Genomic DNA, 25,887 nt, shown 5'->3' on the forward strand with positions numbered 1-25,887 from the left:
ATAAATAGCGGCAACGGGCCACAGGGGGAACTGCAGTTGTAAATAGAAGTGCAACTGCAAAACAATTTATGCTCAAAATAAGGCTGAAATATATGTCATTAGAAAATACCGGATTTAATACATGAAACTGAAAATAAAATACAATAAATTCAATAAAGCTGTAAAAGAGTAATAATATTAATAGGCACATCGTCAGCTGGAACGCTTCAGCTGGAACACTTCCCGCTGGAACTTCGGGGGCTGGAACATCAGCAGCTGGAACAGCAGCAGGAACCCCGACAGCTGGAACGCCAACATCTAGAACATCGGCTGCCGGAACATTAGCAGCTGGAACATCGCTGCCGGAATATTAGCAGCTGGAACATTAGCAGCTGGAACATCAGCAGCTGGAACATTAGCAGCTGGAACATCGGCTGGCGGAACATTAGCAGCTGGAACATCGGCTGCCGGAACATTAGCAGCTGGAACATTAGCAGCTGGAACATCGGCTGGCGGAACATTAGCAGCTGGAACATCAGTAGCTGGAACATTAGCAGCTGGAACATCAGCAGCTGGAACATTAGCAGCTGGAACATCGGCTGGCGGAACATTAGCAGCTGGAACATCGGCTGGCGGAACATCGGCTGCCGGAACATTAGCAGCTGGAACACCGGCTGCCGGAACATTAGCAGCTGGAACATCGGCTGCCGGAACATTAGCAGCTGGAACATCGGCTGCCGGAACATTAGCAGCTGGAACACCGGCTGCCGGAACATTAGCAGCTGGAACATCGGCTGGCGGAACATTAGCAGCTGGAACATCGGCTGGCGGAACATCGGCTGCTGGAACATTAGCAGCTGGAACATCGGCTGGCGAAACATTAGCAGCTGGAACATCGGCTGCCGGAACATCGGCTGCTGGAACATTAGCAGCTGGAACACCGGCTGCCGGAACATTAGCAGCTGGAACATCGGCTGCCGGAACATTAGCAGCTGGAACATCGGCTGGCGGAACATTAGCAGCTGGAACATCGGCTGGCGGAACATCGGCTGCTGGAACATCGGCTGGCGGAACATTAGCAGCTGGAACATCGGCTGCCGGAACATCGGCTGCTGGAACATTAGCAGCTGGAACACCGGCTGCCGGAACATTAGCAGCTGGAACATCGGCTGCCGGAACATTAGCAGCTGGAACATCGGCTGGCGGAACACCGGCTGCCGGAACATTAGCAGCTGGAACACCGGCTGCCGGAACATTAGCAGCTGGAACACCGGCTGCCGGAACATTAGCAGCTGGAACACCGGCTGCTGGAACATTAGCAGCTGGAACACCGGCTGCTGGAACATTAGCAGCTGGAACATCGGCTGCTGGAACATTAGCAGCTGGAACACCGGCTGCCGGAACATTAGCAGCTGGAACACCGGCTGCCGGAACATTAGCAGCTGGAACACCGGCTGCTGGAACATTAGCAGCTGGAACACCGGCTGCCGGAACATTAGCAGCTGGAACACTGGCTGCCGGAACATTAGCAGCTGGAACACCGGCTGGCGGAACATTAGCAGCTGGAACACCGGCTGCCGGAACATTAGCAGCTGGAACACCGGCTGCCGGAACATTAGCAGCTGGAACACCGGCTGCTGGAACATTAGCAGCTGGAACACCGGCTGCTGGAACATTAGCAGCTGGAACACCGGCTGCTGGAACATTAGCAGCTGGAACATCGGCTGCTGGAACATTAGCAGCTGGAACATCGGCTGCCGGAACATTAGCAGCTGGAACACCGGCTGCTGGAACATTAGCAGCCGGAACATCGGCTGCCGGAACATTAGCAGCTGGAACACCGGCTGCTGGAACATTAGCAGCCGGAACATCGGCTGCTGGAACATTAGCAGCCGGAACATCGGCTGCTGGAACATTAGCAGCTGGAACACCGGCTGCTGGAACATTAGCAGCTGGAACATCGGCTGCCGGAACATTAGCAGCTGGAACACCGGCTGCTGGAACATTAGCAGCTGGAACATCGGCTGCCGGAACATTAGCAGCTGGAACACCGGCTGCTGGAACAAACAGCAGCTGGGATAACGCCAGCTGGAACAGCCTCGGCTGTAGCCGCCAGCTGTGTAGCTGACAGTGACGAACGACTGAAGAAGTGCAGTGTTCGACGACAGACGGGACCCGGGTTATAAAGTTCTATACAAACTCAGCAGGAAAATCTTACCGGAAGGAAGCAGCAGAACCACACACGGCAAGGTGGACAGATTAATGGAAGGAAGCAGTTGTTATTTCCCTTCTCGTGTCCATTAACTTTTCACCAGAAGCTGGAGTGGACCGTTCAATTGGCCGAGGAATTTGGTGAATATGAACCATTATTTAAGGAGGGTGTTCACCGGCCCTACATAACTGTTGGGACACAAGAGGCAGTGGAACATCTAACGACTGACGGATTTAAGAATATTGTTTTGGTTACTCCTGAAGTGGGAATAATTTACACTAATGTTATTGTTTTTAAGTGTCTAACATACTTGGATCAAAAATTTCTGTATATCAATAATGAAAGTGTTGTGTGGGCTAAGATGAGCATTGTACGTGGTGAAAAACAAAGTCAGATTGTTGCTTTGTTATTAAAGGCTGATCGAGGCTCCAGAAAGGCTTTTTGTGCAAGGACTTGGATACAGGAAATTGGCAAAATATATTGAGGAGCCCACACTATGTATAAATTTTCTCGTTGGGGACATATATGGCTTGGAAATGCCAGTTCAACCCAGATGTTGGTATTGTGGTAAAAAACATGACTCGTGACAATGTAGAGTCAGGATTGACAAAGGAGATAAATTCTTGTCATCTTGCTGCAATTGTCGAGGCATCCACCACAATGCTGGTTCCCCTCTATGTCCCATGAAGCCCCATGAGAGAGATTCCAAGTCGGCACCCATAAACAGGGTAAACGAAGCTCCGAAGGAAGGCAAGATCGTATAGCAGGAACAAGGAAGAAACAGTTGAAAGACAATGATAGCCTCTGTGACCAACATTTGGGAGAAAGGCCCAGCGACCATTAAGGACAGCCACGTGGCAGTAGGAAACCAAGCCGAGAAAGTGTACCCTGGTGGTGATGAGGTGCAGGGCAGCGTTGTGGACTCTGCGGTCGGTACACACGAGGCTTGGAATACCTCTAAACGTTAGACATGAGGATTGAATCTCTAGAAAAATTAGCTATGGCAAACAGATGGTGTGTAGTGGGGAGAGGAGAATGAAACGGAGGGGGAAGAAAGTAAGGAAGAGGATGCGTCCGTTGTGTCACACCGATGGAAGTCTCTTAGGAAAATTAACTATCCACTAATAATAGCAGTGTCCACCACTCCAGTGTGGTGGAAAATGTTGACGGAGAAACTCAGGAAAAATGGTTAAAAAAAAAAAATTTGAAGAGATAGTTAAGAATAAAGTTACTTTTGAGTATGTCCCAGCCGTGGCGAAACTCAACCATATTGATTTTGTAATGCCAAGGAGGCATGTTAAAAATAAACACAAATAATAATGTTAAGTATAATTACTATACAGACTGCTCGTAAATATTTAATATAAAATTGCGATATGAATATACTAGAAAATCTTATGTAAATTTATGATAAATTTTAAATATTCTTGAAATAGTCATTAACAAATTTATTTAAACAATTATTTTAAAGTATTATTTTTTTCTTTATATTTGAAGAAAGCGGTAATAATAAGTCTTAAATGTCTTCAGCTGAGTGTGTGGGTGCGAGCATTTTGTTTAGTATTGTCTACCACAGTAAACTTTAAGCAACATAATTAAACTATTTTATGTAATACTTTTGTGTATGTACTTTATATATAAATTTTTATTATTATTATTGTTATAAATATCATTATTATTGTTATAAATATTATTTTTAGTTTACATATTATTATTATTTTGTTGTTATTTTTATAATAATTTGTCTGAAAATTATTTTGGTTGTGGAAATAGGAAACAATTGTATTAGTTGTGAGTGAAGCTACAACTTAAATGATCAGCAGTTGGCAAATAGTGGCCTTGATACGTCTCGGTACGAGGTACCTTGTTCCCAACCAATTATATACAAGGAGAACAATGGTTCACGTAGCTAAGTTTACCTTAAAATATGACACTTCGTTTTCTGTTATTTAAATTAATTTTTTTTTGGGGGGGGAGGGGGTTGAGAAACAAATTTAGGTGAAGGAAAGGCGGCCAATACCGTAGTTACGGTCTAGGTGTCCGGTGAGCACACTCTGGCTACCCTGGTTCGAATCCTCTTAAAGGGCCATAGTGCTTATTGTGATTTCATGACTTGTGGACCATTCAAGCTTTTCACACACATGTAAACACACCCACACTACTATGGGTGAAGGCAAACACATTTACCTTCTACTACTACCCACCCAGGCAGGGAGAGACGTATGGGTAAGTCTCCTTACACCCCTTGCCTCTAGTCACCTAGCAGTGATTAGGAACCTGGGTGTTAGTCGACTGTTGTGGGTCGCATTCAGGGGAATGGTCAAATGCTGCATATATTTCCACACCACGAGGAAAATAGCCGCACGGGAGACATCTCCCGTCACGCAGGGTGCAGTCGCACCTCCACAGATCTCCAGTATCTTCTCTTGATACTGGTAATGGCTCAAGAGGGCCACCACTTACGGGCTATTCATGCCCGTGCCACCTTTTGGGTGGCTTAATCTTCATCAATCAATCAATCAAAATAGCCGCAAGGCAAGGAAACTAGCGTAGCAAGGACACTGGAACGAGGGGACCGGAAGGTTGCAAAGTTCAAAAAACGGTTCTCACTCAAAGTAATTATAATGAAATGTCATAAGAAAAACTAAATTAGTTTACACCCAATATGCCCATTGTTTCGAGCCTAGTGTTGATGTGACGATGTGCATTGATTTTTGTAACTAGCTCATCAAGATTGTAACTTGCTTAGCAAAGTCAATTGTGGGGTTCAGTCCCTGAGCCCATTATGTGCCCCTGTCATATGTTCTTATCATTTAATGTTAAGTGTTACCCCATAACTCTTATATTCATGTACTCATCTGTTAAATGTCTTCAACAGTGTTCATGTTGACTTGATTGATTGATTGATAAAGATTAAGCCATCCAAGATGTGGCACGGGCATGAATAGCCCGTAAGTGGTGGCCCTCTTGAGCCATGGAGATCTGTGGAGGTGCGACTGTACCCTGCGTGACGGGAGATGTCTCCCATTGATGTGTCCAAGATGAAGATTAAGCCACCCAAAAGGTGGCACGGGCATGAATAGCCCGTAAGTGGTGCACGGCCCTTTTTGAGCCATTACCAGTATCAATAGATGATACTGGAGATCTGTGGAGGTGCGACTGCACCCTGCGTGACGGGAGATGTCTCCCGTTGATGTTGACTTACTTCTTGCTTAGTATTGACTTCCTCATCAAAGTTTAAACAACAAAACTTAATTAGTTTATGTTACACTCCTTTGTATATTATTAATATATAATTTATTGGTATTTTTAGTATGATTATTATTCATCTAAGAACTATTTTTGGTTGAGTAGTTTAGTTTAGTTCATTTATTATGCACCCCATACCCATCTTGTGGGCGGTAATGGAAAGGGTTACAGAGGCACATAATGGGCTCAGGGACTGAACCCCACAATTCATTTAGCTAAGCAAGTTACAATTTTGATGAACTAGTTACAAAATTCAGTGCAAGTTGTCACATCATCAATAGGTTCAAGATCGACCATATGTACAGTTTTTTGGTTGAGTAAAATAAGAAACTTTCATATTAGCTGTGAATGTAGCTATAACTTAAGTGATCAGCAGATGGCCAGTAGCGGCCGTCTCGGTACGAGGTACCTTGTTCCAGACAATTAATATACAACTATATATTTAATTTTTTAAAAAGACGAACTGAGGTCCACCCACATAAGTTCGCCTTAAAATATGATGCTCCGTTTTCTCAACATTGGGAGATGAGAAACAATTTAAGGCGATGGAAAGGCGGCAAATACCGTAGTTACGGTCTGAGACATCATAGCTCGTGGGCCAGTCATTCGCGAAACTGTGCGTTTTAGTGGTTTTGTCAGAATGTAAAAATACCAATCTTATGTTATCTAACCAATCCACTGTATCTTCTTGTGAATACAGGTTATTATTATTATTATTGTTTATATTATTATTATTTTTATTATTATTATTATTATTAAATCCTTACACAACACACACACAAAGACTGTTCTCTTAAAAAGAACGTCGCTTTTGGCCGTTTGCCCGTATGGACGTAATTTGAAAATGAAAAAAAAATGAAAATAAATTTGGGATTTTTTTTTTCAACAACAATAAGTAAAGGGTTCTCTCATAGGTTAGGTGGGCTGGAAATTCTCATAAAGTTTCAAAATGGTATGAAAAACGTTAATGGAAAGAATCCTTTTCTAGACCGGACGACTCAAACAGAAAACGGAACAGTACGTCACTTTTGTGAGTCGATTTCATTTCAAATTACGTCTAAATTTGGCCATAGCGTCGCGCATACGAGCGAAAAGTGACGTTATTTTTAAGAGGACGGGTTGCACAAAGAGCCGTTTTTTTGGTTTTATAGTAAATTGTCAGTTGTATCCTCTGATTTTTGTCTGTTGGGATAACGTTTCTATTAGCAATATCTTTCAGGACCCTTTCCTCCGTTTTATGAGCTGTGGAAAAGAAGTTCCTGTAAAATAGTCTAATAGGGGGTACAGGTGTTGTGTTGGTTGTTTCTTCAGAGGTTGCATGGCGTTTCACTTTCCTTCTTATGATGTCTTCGACGAAACCATTGGAGAAGCCGTTGTTGACTAGGACCTGCCTTACCCTACAGAGTTCTTCGTCGACTTGCTTCCATCCTGAGCTGTGGCTGAGAGCACAGTCGACATAAGCGTTAACAACACTCCTCTTGTACCTGTCTGGGCAGTCGCTGTTGGCATTTAGGCACATTCCTATGTTCGTTTCCTTAGTGTAGACTGCAGTGTGGAAAATGTGTAAGTTCTATTCAGTTGTGTATGTGTTAACTAAAGTCTTTGAAAATGTAATAAGTTTTACGAAACGCGCTCAAGTGTCGCGTCAGACTAGAAATAAAAATGAATTTTGGAGAATTGATTTTTGAATTACCTCCAACAGTGAAAAGAAATGTACGAAAGATTGAGAAAATTCGTGTTAGAATTATTAATCTTACTTTTTCGGTCATATTTAATAATATATATATATATATATATATATATATATATATATATATATATATATATATATATATATATATATATATATATATATATATATATATGTCGTACCTAGTAGCCAGAACGCACTTCTCAGCCTACTATGCAAGGCCCGATTTGCCTAATAAGCCAAGTTTTCATGAATTAATTGTTTTTCGACTACCTAACCTAACCTAACCTAACTTTTTCGGCTACCTAACCTATCCTAACCTTTAAAGATAGGTTAGATTAGGTTAGGTAGGGTTGGTTAGGTTCGGTCATATATCTACGTTAATTTTAACTCCAATGAAAAAAATTGTCCTCAAACATAATGAAATGGGTAGCTTTATCATTTCAAAAGAAAAAAATTAGAGAAAATATATTAATTCATGAAAACTTGGCTTATTAGGCAAATCGGGCCATGCATAGTAGGCTGAGAAGTGAGTTCTGGCTACTAGGTACGACATATATATATATATATATATATATATATATATATATATATATATATATATATATATGACAATGTCAGACCACGGAGGAAAAATGAAACAGGAAATTTCCTTAAGTACTTTCGTATATTAAATACATCTTCAGAAGGTCCAAATATTTAATATACGAAAGTACTTAAGGAAATTTCCTGTTTCATTTTTCCTCCGTGGTCTGACATTGTCACATTCTTAATCACGTGTTTATTTTCGTGATATACACATATATATATATATATATATATATATATATATATATATATATATGTGTATATCACGAAAATAAACACGTGATTAAGAATGTGACAATGTCAGACCACGGAGGAAAAATGAAACAGGAAATTTCCTTAAGTACTTTCGTATATTAAATATTTGGACCTTCTGAAGATGTATTTAATATACGAAAGTACTTAAGGAAATTTCCTGTTTCATTTTTCCTCCGTGGTCTGACATTGTCATATATATATATATATATATATATATATATATATATATATATATATATGTCGTACCTAGTAGCCAGAACTCACTTCTCAGCCTACTATGCATGGCCCGATTTGCCTAATAAGCCAAGTTTTCATGAATTAATATATTTTCTCTAATTTTTTTCTTTTGAAATGATAAAGCTACCCATTTCATTATGTATGAGGTCAATTTTTTTTCATTGGAGCTAAAATTAACGTAGATATATGACCGAACCTAACCAACCCTACCTAACCTAACCTACCCTATCTCTATAGGTTAGGTTGGGTTATGTAGCCGAAAAACTTAGGTTAGGTTAGGTTAGGTAGGTTAGGTAGTCGAAAAACAATTAATTCATGAAAACTTGGCTTATTAGGCAAATCGGGCCTTGCATAGTAGGCTGAGAAGTGAGTTCTGGCTACTAGGTACGACATATATATATATATATATATATATATATATATATATATATATATATATATATATATATATATATATATATATATATATTTATATATATATTTATATATATATATATATATATATATATATATATATATATATATATATATTGTGACGGTAACGCGTTGGTGTTCGGCTGTTTAAGGCTAGGGGTATGGCCTCGTCACATAGTTATAAAAAAAAATAGAAAAACTGGAACTTCGTCTGTGGTAAGGTAAGGAGAATACACACAAAACACAAGTAAACTTTAACAATGAAATTTTAATTACGTTAAATAAATCAAAACATGAAAATAATGCACAAACAAATTCTTATAATAAAATCAATCAATCAAAATAATAAGAATACTTAAATGACACAATGAAAAGTTACGTTAAGGCAAAATAACAAGAAGTGCAACACAAAGGTAAGTGGGAGGTGCTGGAATATTGGCTTAAAGCCACCACCTCTCTCAGTACACGCTAACGTCTAGCTGGGAGGAGTGCTGGCTACGAAAGCACTGAACATTCTGAGGACTGATGTTGGGGCGACCCCAGACATCAGGTAGTATTGGGGGGGGCGAGGCAGGTGCAGCCAGACCGGCGACCAATCAGCGGAGCCGTAGCGATCAACGGGTAGTTTGGTGGTTGGAGTTCGAACAGGTGGCTGGCTGTATACGTTTCTGCTCACCCTGGCAAGCCTTGCTGGTGTTGTTGTCGTTGTTGGACATTTCTTCCATAGTCTTTTTATATAATTGTGAAGACGTAATTATGGAGGGAAGAGCAGGCTCAATCTCTTGAAGGAGATTATCGTCACAATATATATATATATATGTCGTACCTAATAGCCAGAACGCACTTCTCGGCCTACTATTCAAGGCCCGATTTGCCTAATAAGCCAAATTTTCATGAAATAATTGTTTTTCGACTACCTAACCTACCTAACCTAACCTAACCTAACTTTTTCGGCTACCTAACCAAACCTAACCTATAAAGATAGGTTAGGTTAGGTTAGGTAGGGTTGGTTAGGTTCGGTCATATATCTACGTTAATTTTAACTCCAATAAAAAAAAATTGACCTCATACATAATGAAATGGGTAGCTTTATCATTTCATAAGAAAAAAATTAGAGAAAATATATTAATTCATGAAAACTTGGCTTATTAGGCAAATCGGGCCTTGCATAGTAGGCCGAGAAGTGCGTTCTGGCTACTAGGTACGACATATATATATATATATATATATATATATATATATATATATATATATATATATATATGTCGTACCTAATAGCCAGAACGCACTTCTCGGCCTACTATGCAAGGCCTGATTTGCCTAATAAGCCAAGTTTTCCTTAATTAATATATTTTCTCTAACTTTTTTCTTATGAAATGATAAAGCTACCCATTACATTATGAATGAGGTCAATTTTTTTTTATTGGAGTTAAAATTAACGTAGATATATGACCGAACCTAACCAACCCTACCTAACCTAACCTAACCTATCTTTATAGGTTAGGTTTGGTTAGGTAGCCTAAAAAGTTAGGTTAGGTTAGCGAAAAACAATTAATTCATGAAAACTTGGCTTATTAGGCAAATCTGGCCTTGCATAGTAGGCATAGAAGTGAGTTCTGGCTACTAGGTACGACATATATATATATATATATATATATATATATATATATATATATATATATATATATATATATATATATATATATATATATATATATATATATTTTTATATTTTTATAAAATATTTTTGTCAATATGTTTGTACAAGTGTGGTCTGGTGGCTAAAGTACCGGATACGCCAAAGTGTATGGTGCCCCTGACGGTCTGGAAAATTCTTGACTTTTAAGACTAAAATAAAAAGAAAAAATGTAATTAAAAATAATTACGAATATAAACTTTTAATATATATAGAAATGTTGAAAAATTTACATAAGCCACTTAGGTTAATTCTAAAATGAATATTATAATTGTTGCCTGACGGTCTAAACTTTCATATAATGAAGTAGAACAGTTAGTTAAGATATTTTGGATACCTTAGGGTACTAATCAGAAATTGAAAGGTATATTTCTTTTTAATATTAAAAGTATTTAATATTCTTTTTAATATTATTAATATAAAATATCGACCCAAAATCTGCGTACAAGCCGCTAAGTCCACGGCGCTTCCCGTACCTCATCACCATCGCCTGGGATCGAACCCAAGATCACAAGTCCAGCGTGCTGTCCGCTCGGCCGACCGGCTCCCCGGGGGTAAATCTACCACAGAGGAACTATCAACATTAGCAGCGTAGGACATTGGTACTATATTGTAGCCAGAACTTGGAACACCTGAATAAGGCCAAATATACCTTTTTAAATGTAAATAGTACCTTAAAGGTATCAAAAAAATATATATCAATTATACAATGTATTAAAATATGTGAAATAAAGGTGAATTGACCGTCCGGCAACTATTATTTTATTTCTTTTAGAACTAACCTAAGTGACTTGTGTTAGGGTTTCTATAGTTTAACATAAATTAACTACATATATTAGTAATTGTATTTAATTACATAATTATTATTTTACTTTATTATCAATTTTAAAATTATGGTAATGTATTATAATTATTATAGGTTGCTGAAGAACAATTTTCATTCATTATTTTTTTGTAGCCAGTTGAAGGAGTAACTCAGCAATAAATATATATATATATATATATTAATATATATATATATATATATATATATATATATTATTAAATATGACCGAAAAAGTAAGATTAATAATTCTAACACGAATTTTCTCAATCTTTCGTACATTACGCTTCACTGTTGGAGGTAAATCAAAAATCACTTCTCCAAAATTCATTTTTATTTCTAGTCTGACGCGACACGGGCGCGTTTCGTAAAACTTATTACATTTTCAAAGACTTCACAAATACACAACTGATTAGAACTTACGTATCTCTGATTTTATATCTACATTTGAGGTGGGAGGGGTGATGTGGCATTAACACAAGACAGAACAAGAGGGGATATTAATAGGGTATTAAAAGTATCAACACAAGACAGAACACAAACAATGGGTATTGAATAGAAGTGTTTGTAGAAAGCCTATTGGTCCATATTTCTTGATGCTTCTATATTGGAGCGGAGTCTTGAGGTGGGTAGAATATAGTTGTGCATGCACAACTATATTCTACCCACCTCAAGACTCCGCTCCAATATAGAAGCATCAAGAAATATGGACCAATAGGCTTTCTACAAACACTTCTATTCAATACCCATTGTTTGTGTTCTGTCTTGTGTTGATACTTTTAATACCCTATTAATATCCCCTCTTGTTCTGTCTTGTGTTAATGCCACATCACCCCTCCCACCTCACTCAAATGTAGATATAAAATCAGAGATACGTAAGTTCTAATCAGTTGTGTATTTGTGAAGTCTTTGAAAATGTAATAAGTTTTACGAAACGCGCCCGTGTCGCGTCAGACTAGAAATAAAAATGAATTTTGGAAAAGTGATTTTTTATTTACCTCCAACAGTGAAGCGTAATGTACGAAAGATTGAGAAAATTCGTGTTAGAATTATTAATCTTACTTTTTCGGTCATATTTAATAAAATATGTCTACAGGAAAGACTGCTACCAAAATATACTAATATATATATATATATATATATATATATATATATATATATATATATATATATATATATATATATATATATATATATTTAAAATTCTGAACTGTATTGCCAATCCTGTCCTTAAACGCTTCCTAGAAGGTTGTAACAGAACCCATTGTTACCAAACCAGAAACAAATACTGTACCTATATTCCAAGAGAGTACGACTTAACCAAACTATAAATGCTGTACAAATCAAGGGACCCAGAATGTGGAATGACCTTCCCAATCATGTCCTGACCTGTCTCAGGTCAGCGCCGGGAACTCTGCGGTCGGCACACTGATCTTCGAAAGTCTTTCTAATCATATTTATAATATTTATTACCCTTAGGGTATCTAAAAATTATCAATTTTACTGTAATTGTCTACTTAAAAGTAAGTATATGGTTATAGATTGTCAGGCAACTATTATTATATTCCTTTTAGAATTAGCCTAAGTGCCTTATGTAATAACTTCTTTATTTCTATATAATGAGAAAGTTTCTGTCCGTATTCCTACTTGATTACATAAAAAACAATTATTTTAATCTTACACATTAAGAATTATTTAAGACCTATTATTAAAATTACCTGTTCATTAATTTTTAACTGCCAGCTGAAGGAGTAACTCCTTTCATTTCGAATTCCGATCCCAATCGCGTTCGATCATAAGAACATAAGAACATAAGAACAAAGGTAACTGCAGAAGGCCTATTGGCCCATACGAGGCAGCTCCTATCTATAACCACCCAATCCCACTCATATACTTGTCCAACCCGCGCTTGAAACAATCGAGGGACCCCACCTCCACCACGTCACGCGGCAATCCAATTTATACCCATTGTTTCGTGTCATGGTGCGACATGTGAGCGCTCATGGATACTGTGAACTTGTGCTCAACTGTTACAGTGATACAGTGCCTTTGCGTGTCGATACAATGGCAGAGGAGGTCTGCCCAAGTGAAAGACAATCTTGCACCAGGCTTGGAGAATATGAGAGTGAGGATGACAGACAATGTGATTCCAGGCAATTTCAGGTAGCAATGACCAGAAAGAAACGGCGAAATACTCAGACAGCTTAGTGATAGTGAGAGTGAAATAAAAGAGCGACCGAAAAAGTGCAGTGATCGATGACAGGAGAATCCAGGGATGCGAACTCCCAGACATTTTCAACAGAAATCCCTCACCAGCAGGACGCCAAGTGACGCAGATTAATAGAAGGAAGCGACTGTTATTCCCTACAACATCTCAACTGAACTTTCATCAAAAGCTGGAGTGGAAGGTTCATTTGGCGAAGGAGTTTGGTGAATATCAACCACTATTAAAGTGTTCACCGGCCCTATATAACAGTTGGGACAGAAGAGGCCTTGGTCACTTGGTCCACGGGAGACATCTCCCGTCACGCAGGGTGCATTCGCACCTCCACAGATCTCCAGTATCATCTTTTGATACTGGTAATGGCTCAAAAGGGTCACCACTTACGGGCTATTCATGCCCGTGCCACCTTTTGGGTGGCTTAATCTTCATCACTTAGAGGCCTTGGAACACCTAACGACGGTTGGATTAAGAATATTGTGATGGCTACTCGTGAATAGTTTTTAAGTATCCAACATATTTGGATCCTGACTTTCTTCATCACAACAATGAAAGTGTTGTGTGGGCAAGAGAAACATTGTACGTGGTGAAAAACAAAGTCAGATTGTTGCCTTGTTATTAAAGGGTGATCGAGGCTCCACAAAGATCTTTTGAGCAAGGATTTGGATACGGGAATGTGGCAACATATATTGAGGAGCCCACACTATGCATGAAGTGTTCTCGTTGGAGACATATGGCTTGGAAATGCCAGTTCGACTCCAGATGTCGGTATTGTGGTAAAAAGCATGACTCACGACCGTATAGAGTGGGCTCCCAGTCAGCCGGCCTGGCGTTTGGGGCACTTCACAGGCAACCCGTTCTCGCACCTGCTTATAGTCAATATCTTGCTTATGAATGCATATGTGACATACTAATTTATTGTGAATATTTGAGTTTATCTTGAAAATCTGAATAGAAAACCACAACCCACCCTAACCTTCTTAGTATGTTAAGATATCCCCATCACCCGTAGCAACTTTATTATGGTCTACTGTTATATTGTGTACCTCGACTTCTTTTACTCTGAATCTGTGTACGCATGTATACACTTTCATTATGCATACTCTTTCAATGTTTCTGTATGCATGTAGCTTGTCTCATCATTTACACATGTAATGTTAGACACATATGTAAGTGGGTAATTGTTGGTAAATAGCAATGTCAATTATTTAAGATAAATTGTGCATAGGCGATATGTATCCTTCGTTATTATTGCAAAGTGCATCATTTATAATTCTGGGATGAATTCTCTAACCTTGTATACATTAAATACAAGTATACTTATTATGGTCACTTAATATGTATTCCTGTACACTCACAACATAGTCTGCAACTCGCATATGCAACTTACTAACAACTGCAGTTGTTACTTACTAGCAACTGCAGTTGTTACTTACTAACAACTGCAGTTGTTACTTACTAGCAACTGCAGTTGTTACTTACTAACAACTGCAGTTGTTACTTACTAACAACTGCAGTTGTTACTTACTAACAACTGCAGTTGTTACTTACTAACAACTGCAGTTGTTACTTACTAACAACCGCGAAGCTGCTAAAACTTCCAGCAGCTTCAGTTGCAAATCACTAGTAACTGCAATTGCAACAATTCCATACAACTTGCAGTTGAAAATATATTAATAATATTTATATTTAATAAACTATTATATCGTCTATGGTGTTTTGTTTCACCCAACGGATAAAAATGCCAGTTTGACTCCAGATGTTGGCATTATGTTGTGGGGCCCTCTCAACCTGGTGGCCCCTACCCAGGGAACCAGGGGGGGTATTCTCTTGCACCATCGGTCTGTGTCAGGTTTGGTTAAAGGCAGTGTGTCCTGTGGAGGGAAGAATGTACTAGATGATCCTTAAGTGACTTTCCTCGTCTCCAGGCCAGCATTGGAGGTGATTGGGCAAACCTAGGCCAAGAAGGGTGGTTGCATAGGTGTTTCTCAGCCGGGTCAAGATGTCAGTCAGGGCATTATGGAGAGGGCTTGCTAGGCCGTTAAAAGACAGCGATGGAAGGATCCATCTCGACTGAGGGTCTGGAGTGGGGGCCTGTATGAGGAGCTCTGACCTCGTCTTCAGGTCTAGTTTGTTTTTAGCCGTTGCTATTACTCGTTCTGGGTATCCTCTGGCTGAGAACATGTCCCAGAGGTCTAGAAGTTGAGTAGCAAGTGTGTCTTCAAGGCTGTTTATCCTCTTCAAATGTAGACCTAAGGAGTAGGGTTAGGGAGCTCTTCAAGGAGGAGGGGTGACTGGAGTCGTATCGTAGATACGTGTGCAGGTTCGTGGGCTTGTAGTAGGCCTTCGTGTGAAGGAGCCTGTCCTCACTGCCAATGAACACTGTCGTATCCAGGAAGTTTATCTCTGTTTTACTCTGCTCCAAGGTGAACTTCAGATTTTCGTGGGCTGTATTTGTCCAGGCGTAGAAGGACTGGAGGAGTGTGTCTTGTCCAGTCATTATACCGAAAATATCATCAATATAACGGAAGTACACGTCTGGTTTATCTGGGCGGCGTGCTCTCTGGTGCTCAAAGGCCACGTGAACAAAGATTTCCGCTATAGCCACACTGCTTGATGCTCCGATTGCCGTTCCCTTTACTTGTCTGTAAGCTGCTGAATCGAAGGATAGATCCCTCATGACATGCAGAATCGTTTCCTCCAGGAGGGCCCTTGGTGGGGGCCTCCAAACTCCTGCGTCTCTGAGGGGCTGGTGTATGAGGTGTTTATGGTCGTCGAAGTACATCTTGCTGCCTCCCGTTGGGGGATGCTTGGGTAGAGGGAGACTATGTCGAGGGAGAACAGGGTCGTGTTCTCTGGGACGGGTCCTCTGCTTGCTTTCAAATCCCTCAGTTTCAGCAAAAGATCAGTTATGTCTTTCAGACGTTCATCTAAAAGAGAGAGAAGGGTTTTAGTAATAGGTCCATTAAAATCTAAGACAGGTCAAATAATGGATAATGACAAGGAGATGAGTAGTATTTTTAACGAATATTTTATATCTGTATTTACTAAAGAAGAACTTAACAATATGCCTTCAGCCGAACAAGTCTATGTGGGTGGGGACGAGGACAGGTTGACTAGTTTAGCAGTTACCAGGGAGGATGTAATTAAACAATTAGTAAAACTAAAACCAAACAAATCCCCAGGGCCAGATGAAGTGTTTGCCAGGGTGCTTAAAGAATGCAAAGAGGAACTTTCCGAGCCACTGTCTACTATATTTAATAAATCAATAGAGTCAGGCAGAGTGCCAGAGTCATGGAAGGTAGCTAATGTGGTACCAATTTTTAAGAAAGGAGATAGATCACTTGCGTCAAACTATCGGCCAATTAGCCTAACGTCTATTGTGGGAAAGTTACTTGAATCAATAATTGCAAATACAATTCGTCTCCATCTTGAAAAACATAAATTAATAAATGAGTCGCAACATGGTTTTACAAATGGCCGTTCATGTTTAACAAATTTGCTAACTTTTTATTCCAGCATAGTTAAGGCAGTTGATAGTGGTAAAGATTGTGATGTTGTGTACCTTGACTTTAGCAAAGCTTTTGATACAGTGCCACATGAAAGACTAATTAAAAAAATAGAAGCTCATGGTATTGGGGGTGCTATATTAACTTGGATTAGGGCATGGCTATTCCAAAGGAAACAGAGAGTTAGTATAAATGGGGTTAAGTTAGAGTGGGATAATGTTGTTAGTGGAGTACCTCAGGGCTCTGTCCTGGGACCTCTGTTGTTTATAATATATATAAATGATTTAGATTCAGGTTTGAGTAGCAACATTTGCAAATTTGCCGATGATACGAAAATCGGTAGGGAAATTAATTCGGAGGAGGACTCACTATCACTTCAAGTTGATCTAGATAGGGGTTTGAAATGGTCAAAGGATTGGCAAATGCAGTTTAATGCTGATAAATGTAAAGTTCTGAGGATATGGTAATGATGATAGAGTTACAAGATACGAGCTAGATGGTGTTGAGATTGCGAAGTCGGAATTAATAAGAACTCTTTAACTCCAAATGAGTGATTAAAACAAATGACCGTTGAGTTTATTTTCAGTAAGTAATTTATTTTCAGAAACCCGAAGCGCCAGCAGTAACCGGGCTGAAAAATCTCAATGGCCGCTGGTGTGTCTATTTTCTGGGGCCTTCTCAATTATTCAGTAAATGGCATATTTTCGGTATAAAAAGTCGTAACTTCCAACTTTTATGTTTGTGTTAGTTGTGCAAAATACTATTAATGTAACCTAAATAACACTTCATAAATCCAAAAATGCGTATATAAATATGGGGTAAGACTGATTATTTGGAAAGGTGATTGACCTGACCTCGTGTCCTAATATACTTATGTCAACATTACATAATGGACAATGTGTATTTTGTTATATAGTGAACTGATTAACTTGAAGGCGGGTTGCAACACGGCGCCAAAAATATTGAAATTTGGAGTAAAAACTATACAATTTATGGCTTTTGAGTAAATCGAAAAGTGTATAGACTTATCATCGCCCAATGAAAATTGGCTTTGTATATCTGTGGGCCAATGAACGTCTAGGGTTTGTTAGCGGCGCTGTGATTAGCGGAGAGCAGGAGCAGGAGGGTCTCGTCTGCAGATTGTAAACAAAAGAAAAGAAGGAGGAAGAATTGTTGATGTTTGTGAAGGTGTATTTGAGCGCTTGATGGCCATATTGACTGTGGGTCATGGAAACACCAGTCAGGAATACGTCAGCCGACGCCACAGGTATTGGCTACCAGTCTGGCAGCCCACATGTGGACATGCTTGTGTTTTGTGGCTCGCTTGTGGACACTTGTTTTGTGGCCCGCTTGTGAACACTTCTGTTTTGTGGCCCGCTTGTGAACACTTCTGTTTTGTGGCCCGCTTGTGGACACTTCTGTTTTGTGGCCCGCTTGTGGACACTTCTGTTTTGTGGCCCGCTTGTGGACACTTCTGTTTTGTGGCCCGCTTGTGAACACTTCTGTTTTGTGGCCCGCTTGTGAACACTTCTGTTTTGTGGCCCGCTTGTGGACACTTCTGTTTTGTGGCCCGCTTGTGGACACTTCTGTTTTGTGGCCCGCTTGTGGACACTTCTGTTTTGTGGCCCGCTTGTGGACACTTCTGTTTTGTGGCCCGCTTGTGAACACTTCTGTTTTGTGGCCCGCTTGTGAACACTTCTGTTTTGTGGCCCGCTTGTGAACACTTCTGTTTTGTGGCCCGCTTGTGAACACTTCTGTTTTGTGGCCCGCTTGTGAACACTTCTGTTTTGTGGCCCGCTTGTGAACACTTCTGTTTTGTGGCCCGCTTGTGGACACTTCTCTTTTGTGGCCCGCTTGTGAACACTTCTCTTTTGTGGCCCGCTTGTGAACACTTCTGTTTTGTGGCCCGCTTGTGGACACTTCTGTTTTGTGGCCCGCTTGTGGACACTTCTGTTTTGTGGCCCGCTTGTGAACACTTCTGTTTTGTGGCCCGCTTGTGGACACTTCTGTTTTGTGGCCTGCTTTTGGACACGCTTGTGGACACTTTGTTTTGTGGACACTGTTTTGTGGCCCGCTTTAGGACATGCTTGTGTTTTGTGGCCCGCTTGTGGACACTTGGGATTTTGTCACTATTATTATGGTCATTACTATTATTTTGTTTATATGCGGCCCACCTAACCAATCAAACCTAACCATAACTTAAGCAAACTTAAGTTAAAATGATCTTGAACCTATCTAAGTTATCCTGTCCTTAGGCTTACCCAAATTACCTAATAGCCAGAATGCACTACTTGAGCTAGTATGCAAGGCCTGATTTGCCTAATAAGCTGAGTTTTCCTGAAGTTATATATTTTCCTACATATTTTTCTTGTGAAATGATAAAGTTTTCCATTACATTTACATTATATATGATTTGCATTTTATTTTTAATTTGAAAACTAACGTAGAAATACTAACCTGTTATCCTACCCTAAACAAACATAACTAAGTCAGTAATTCATGTTCCTAATATAATATAATAACATTCAAATAAACCAATTGGAAACAAATTTTTGAAACTAACAAAAATCACTGCCTATTAGGCAAATCGGGCCTTGTATACTAGGCCAAGCAGTGCATTCTGGCTAATAGGTACGACACACACATATAAATAAATAAATAAATAAATAAAATAAACAGACCTCAAAAATAAAATATAATGTTCAGGTAAGGTACATACATACAAGAGATTTTACATAAATTGATAGATTTATAGATAGAGCTAGTACATACGATGCCTAAAGCCACTTATGCAAAGCGTTTCGGGCAGGAAAAACTTTAATGACTAATACTTAATACTAAATGAGTATAAAGAATAAAATGTGTTGAGAACAAATAAAAATAAAGATAAAAAGGGGGAAACATGGCTGAAAAAGCAGCACAAATACAAATAGGTCGACAAACAGCGTTGTTTAAGAAAACAGACATGGGTTGACAATAGAGGGGTAAGGTAGGTTACAGGGAATTTATTAGGTAGTGCTTCGTTTTTATCTTAAACTGGTTGAGAGAGGTACAGTCTTTAACATGGTTGGGAAGGTCATTCCACTTTCTGGGTCCCTTGATTTGTAGAGCATTTCTAGTTTGATTAAGTCGTACTCTTGGAATATCAAAACTGAATTTACTAGTATTTCTGGTGTGGTGCTCATGGGATCTGTTACAACCTTCAATGAAGCTTTTGAGGTCAGGATTGGCATTACAGTTCAGCATTTTATATATGTATAATACACATGAGAGAATGTGCAGTGACTTAATGTCTAACATATTCAGAGATTTGAGTAGGGGTACCGAGTGATGTCTGGGGCCAGAGTTGGATATAGCATGCTCCAGCTCTGGTAGTGTGTATGGGTTTACTTGTTCCATTCGGTATTGTGTGTGGGTTTAGCTTCCTTATTTCCTTCAATACTGTGTGAAGGTTTAAGGTTTATATGTCTCAAGACAGTAGTATGAATCATTTCAGTTATGCCAGTTTACAGTGAACGTTATGAGTGAATCAAGAATTACGCATGAAGAGCATAATTCTGAAGTGTGTGTGATACTGCAAACTAGTACTGCATTCACAGAATGCTTTTTCTAACAATATTCTGTATTCTTGTAGGCGTGTCACGCTCTGGCCGGGTGAGAAAGAAGTCCTCAAAGCTGGCCGACTTTGAATCGCCAGACGAGATTGATACCCGCTTCAAAAGGAAGACCGACAGACCTCAAAAATCCCCCAAAATTATGAAAGTTGGACTATCTATGGTGAGTGATAACGTTTGTCATGTAAATGGTGGAAAGGTTTACAGTCAAGGGTTTCGTAATGAACTGTTGTACCTCTGGCAAGGTGTAGTCAGCATTTTGTATATTCCGCTCATTCTCATGAGTTGACACTGTACAAAATTAAGTTGTTGTTTTGCCTAACCGGAAACATCTGAGCCTATTGTGTGTTGATATATTTAATACCTTATTTATATATCGATACGTAATAATACATCCAACAATGGATATAAATTGGATCATTTTTAGATTTAGGAAAGGCCTGGGTAAATACTGGTTTGGTAATAAGGTTGTGGATTTGTGGAACAAATTACTGGATAACACGATAGATGTGGGTTCCCTCGATTGTTTCAAGCATAACTTAGACGTATATATGACTGGGTTTGGGTGGATATAAATAGGAGCTGCCAATGAACAAATCCACAAGGGCCGTGACGAGGATTCGAACCTGCGTCCGGAAGCATCCCAGACACTGCCTTAATCTCTCTGTAGTACCAGTATTGGACCGTTAATTACAAATGAAGGTACGTACACAGAGGACAACAAAGAGATTAGTGAAATTCTAAGAAGCCAGTATGAGGCTATGTTTAGCACACCAATAAACAACATGAAAGTTGATGACCCAGACAGCTTCTTTATGAATGACATTCAAGCTGCAGATAATATAACGGATATTACCACAAACTCGGAAGACTTTGAAAGAGAAATTGATAATATGCCTATGCACTCAGCTCCTGGGCCTGACTCATGGAATTCAATATTCATAAAGAAATGTAAAGTACCAGTAGCGAGAGCACTCAGCGTAATATGGAGAAAGAGCCTGGATACAGGGGAGATACCAGCAGCACTTAAATCTGCAGATATAGCTCCGTTGCACAAGGGGGGGAGTAAAGCCTTGGCAAAAAATTATAGGCCAGTTGCACTAACATCACACATAATAAAAGTGTTTGAAAGAGTGATTAGGAATCAAATTTCTAGTTTTATGGAAAACAATGAATTGCACAATCCAGGACAACATGGATTTAGAGCGGGAAGATCCTGTCTGTCACAGTTACTCAACCACTATGACAAAATCACAGAAGCCCTAGAAGAAAAGCAAAATGCAGATGTTGTATACACAGACTTTGCAAAGGCGTTCGACAAATGTGACCATGGGGTGATAGCTCACAAAATGAGGTCAATGGGAATAACTGGAAAAGTAGGACGCTGGATACTCAATTTCCTGTCGAACAGAACACAAAGAGTAACAGTCAATCAGATAAAATCGAGTCCAAGCGATGTTAAAAGCTCTGTACCTCAAGGTACAGTCCTTGCACCGCTACTGTTCCTTATTCTCATATCTGATATAGACAAAAATACACGCCACAGCTTCGTGTCGTCCTTTGCAGATGACACAAAAATCAGCATGAAAATTACCTCTGCTGAAGACATTGAAAAACTACAAGCAGATGTCAACAAAGTTTTTGATTGGGCAGCAGAAAATAACATGATGTTTAACAGTGATAAATTTCAGGTACTCAGGTACGGCAAAAATGAGGATCTGAAACATAATACAGGGTACAAAACACAATCGAATCTTCCCATAGTAGGAAAACAGCATGTCAAGGATTTGGGAATAATGATGTCCGACGATCTAACGTTTAGGGAGCATAACCAAGCAAATATCGCGTCAGCCAGAAAAATGATCGGATGGATTACGAGAACTTTCAAATCCAGGGATCCCATCACAATGGTTGTACTCTTCAAGTCACTTGTGCTGTCCCGTCTCGAGTACTGCTCAGTACTCACTTCCCCCTTCAGAGCAGGAGAGATTGCTGAAATAGAGGGAATACAGAGAACATATACGGCACGCATAGACGAGATAAAACACCTAAATTATTGGGATCGTCTCAAAGCTCTCCAAATGTACTCTCTAGAAAGGAGACGAGAGAGATACCAAATAATATACACCTGGAAAATACTGGAGGGTCAGGTCCCAAATCTACACAGTAAAATAACAACGTACTGGAGTGAACGATATGGAAGAAAATGCAAGATTGAACCTGTGAAGAGCAGAGGTGTCATAGGCACAATCAGAGAGCACTGTATAAACATCAGGGGTCCGCGGTTGTTCAACGTCCTCCCAGCGAGCATAAGAAATATTGCCGGAACAACCGTGGACATCTTCAAGAGAAAACTGGACGGTTTTCTAAGAGAAGTTCCGGATCAGCCGGGCTGTGGTGGGTACGTGGCCCTGCGGGCCGCTCCAAGCAACAGCCTGGTGGACCAAACTCTCACAAGTCGAGCCTGGCCTCGGGCCGGGCTTGGGGAGTAGAAGAACTCCCAGAACCCCATCAACCAGGTATCAACCAACCAGGTATCAATCGACTGAGTTACGACAGGGTTAAAAGAGTTGAAACTGAAGTTCTATAATATAATATAATAACAGTGTTAGGAGCTGCCACATATGGAACAATAGGCCTTCTGCAGTTTCCTTGATTCTTATGTGCCTAAGCAACCTAACTATCATGTTGAGGTCAGTGCTCAGAAATTGTCAATATTAAAATCCCTTAATGTTTACAAAAATCTTGTAAACATTTTTCCGGATTAGTTGATTCATGCAATAATGACTAAACACAGTAAAAAGTTCAGTACTTTATTAAGAAAAGTAAAATTAGGATTTAAATGTTTGTAACATAGAAGGGAGAGTATTTTTAAAACCAAATTCCTAAAGCCTAGTTTAGAACAAATGTTATTGTTATAGGCAAGTATGAAATAGTTCAACGAGAGGCCACAGTGGCAGGATTACCTATGTGCCCCAGTACTCCCATGTAGGGTATCTTGAGATGATTGATTTGCAAAAGTAATTTGTGATTTGTAAAATGCAAAAGCTTCGTAGCCATATAAACATTGCCAGTCCACGGAAAACTTCTGTTTCTTGTAGCAGATAACCACGCTGTTAGGCTGATGTTAGATGAGCTCCAGCCATAAATTTGGAGTAGCTAAGGTGGAGCCTGATGGCTGAGTGGACAGCGCTCGGGATTCGTAGTCCCGAGGTTCCGGGTTCGATCCCTGGTGAAGGCGGAAACAAATGGGCAGAGTTTTTTCTCCCTGATGCCCTGTTCACCTAGCAGTAAATAGGTACCTGGGAATTAGACAGCTGCTACGGGCTGCTTCCTGGGGGTGTATAACAAAAGGAGGCCTGGTCGAGGACCGGGCCGCGGGGACGCTAAGCCCCGAAATCATCTCAAGATAACCTCAAGAGAAGAAGATAAATGCCCTTGAAAATTAAGAAACAATGACGTTTTAATCATTAATGAAACAATGACGGTTCTGGACCATTATCCAGTCATATAACTTAAAAAGAGTGGAAAAGACAAACAACTGAAATGCTATGCGTGCTAGTGGCTTTACAAGAATATACAAACATTTAATGCTATGTGCTCTCATAAACCCAATGTACCTTCTTACATTTAAATAAATAAATAAATAAACATAAAGTTAGAGCATAAGGCAAAATGAATGTAAGAGAAAGATGAAATTCAACTTAGATGAAAGGTAAGAAAAAGAGAAATGATTAACGTATTATGATGCACAATGAATCTCCGAGAAAAATTTTTAGTGAACAATTTCTCCAAGCTGATGTTGCCAAATATGTTTTATGTTCTGAATTTCTATAATGCTTGTTCTTTATGGGGGTTCTTGTATGGTAGCTGTTCAGCGGTTACATCTTATTAAGTACGGTAGTAATATTTAATAATGCTATGTTGATATTCACCAGAAAACATTTGCAACATATTTATCTGTTATTTCCTTGTCTGTGAGTTGATGTGTGTGCGTAATATTTATTTTTGTGGTTGCAGGGAGCGGATGTATTCGACGACTCTGATAGTTATATAGACGACGACTTGATTGAAGTGAAAGATGGTAAGTTTGGTATAACATGTTAATTAACAGGGGTCATAGGGTCTTGTAGTACAGTTAGCTTCATTCTTGGCTCACAATCAGGGAGTGCTAGTTTTATTCCTGGGAAGGACAGAAACGATTGGGCATTTTTCCTTTCACCTAATCATTCTGTTCACCTAGCAGTAAATACCCAGGTGGGAGTTGGGCAACTGTTGTGGGTGTGCATCCTGGGGATGGTCAGTAGTTCAACCTTGAGGGGGGGGTCTTGATACAAAGTCTAGCCCCCTCCCCCCCTCACTGCCTGTCTAGTCACCAGTCACACCCGTCCCCCAGTCACACCCGTCCCCAGTCACATCCTCCTACCCCACTTGGCAATAAGATGGGTACCATGTCGGGTGCGTCACCAGTCCATCGACTGACGTCCATGCAAAATTTCCAGGACTTTTATGGACCTGGAAGGTAGTGATGAAGAGAAATCTATTACATATGATCTAGAAATTATTATTTCTCATAATAGGATGTCAACAACATTTCACTTCACTATGACCAAACTAAAATTATTAGAATGTTTTTGTATTCTTCCAAATATCAGAAAGAAATACAGAAAAGATACAGAAAGGAAAATATTTTGCAAGGGAGTTAAGGCCTATCACCCTCTTGGGGGGGGGGGGTATTAAGGCCATCACAACAGTTACTGACCAACCAGCAAGTATACTTCAGACCTGAACATAATCCAGTGCTGTATAAATGCAGTGTATGTACACCAAGAGCAGGGTACACCTCTCAGTGTATGTACACCAAGAGCAGGGTACACCTCTCAGTGTATGTACACCAAGAGCAGGGTACACCTCTCAGTGTATGTACACCAAGAGCAGGGTACACCTCTCAGTGTATGTACACCAAGAGCAGGGTACACCTCTCAGTGTATATACACTGAGAGCAGGGTACACCTCTCAGTGTATATACACTGAGAGCAGGGTACACCTCTCAGTGTATATACACCAAGAGCAGGGTACACCTCTCAGTGTATATACACCAAGAGCAGGGTACACCTCTCAGTGTATATACACCAAGAGCAGGGTACACCTCTCAGTGTATATACACCAAGAGCAGGGTACACCTCTCAGTGTATATACACCAAGAGCAGGGTACACCTCTCAGTGTATATACACCAAGAGCAGGGTACACCTCTCAGTGTATATACACCAAGAGCAGGGTACACCTCTCAGTGTATATACACCAAGAGCAGGGTACACCTCTCAGTGTATATACACCAAGAGCAGGGTACACCTCTCAGCGTATATACACTGAGAGCAGGGTACACCTCTCAGTGTATA

The 25,887-nt window shown here is 39.9% G+C and overlaps 2 protein-coding genes across 4 annotated transcripts in view; one reads left to right on the forward strand and one right to left on the reverse strand.

Moving 5' to 3' along the window:
- Window positions 1-297: 297 nt before the first annotated feature.
- LOC123766912 (uncharacterized PPE family protein PPE24-like) lies at window positions 298-16,149 on the reverse strand. Its single transcript, XM_045756402.2, has 2 exons — window positions 15,735-16,149; window positions 298-2,036 (listed from the first exon to the last, which is right to left on the reverse strand). The coding sequence occupies exons 1-2, from the start codon at window positions 16,147-16,149 to the stop codon at window positions 298-300; spliced, it is 2,154 nt and encodes a 717-aa protein (XP_045612358.2).
- Window positions 16,150-17,964: 1,815 nt separating this feature from the next.
- LOC123765280 (HMG box-containing protein 4) overlaps window positions 17,965-25,887 on the forward strand; it is an 89,524-nt gene continuing 81,601 nt past the window's right edge. The window contains exons 1-3 of one of the 3 annotated variants that reach the window (XM_045753821.2): window positions 17,965-18,140; window positions 20,508-20,650; window positions 24,508-24,571. In XM_045753821.2, coding sequence (XP_045609777.2) covers window positions 18,101-18,140; window positions 20,508-20,650; window positions 24,508-24,571 — 247 coding nt within the window. In that variant the 5' untranslated portion in view covers window positions 17,965-18,100. The remainder of the gene's footprint in view (window positions 18,141-20,507; window positions 20,651-24,507; window positions 24,572-25,887) is intronic. The other 2 variants (XM_045753832.2, XM_045753841.2) reach the window with 2 other exon arrangements.

The sequence above is a fragment of the Procambarus clarkii genome, chromosome 5, assembly GCF_040958095.1.
Source record: "Procambarus clarkii isolate CNS0578487 chromosome 5, FALCON_Pclarkii_2.0, whole genome shotgun sequence".
In the NCBI taxonomy this organism is placed as follows: domain Eukaryota; kingdom Metazoa; phylum Arthropoda; class Malacostraca; order Decapoda; family Cambaridae; genus Procambarus; species Procambarus clarkii.

Bases quoted from the DNA above. Each gene is read 5' to 3' on its own strand.
- LOC123766912 (XM_045756402.2), bottom strand. From the start codon at position 16,149: ATGTACTTCGACGACCATAAACACCTCATACACCAGCCCCTCAGAGAC. The intron at 2,037-15,734 runs GTGAGGACAGGC...TGTTTGTTCCAG, and splicing joins TACGACAGTGTTCATTGGCA to CAGCCGGTGTTCCAGCTGCT.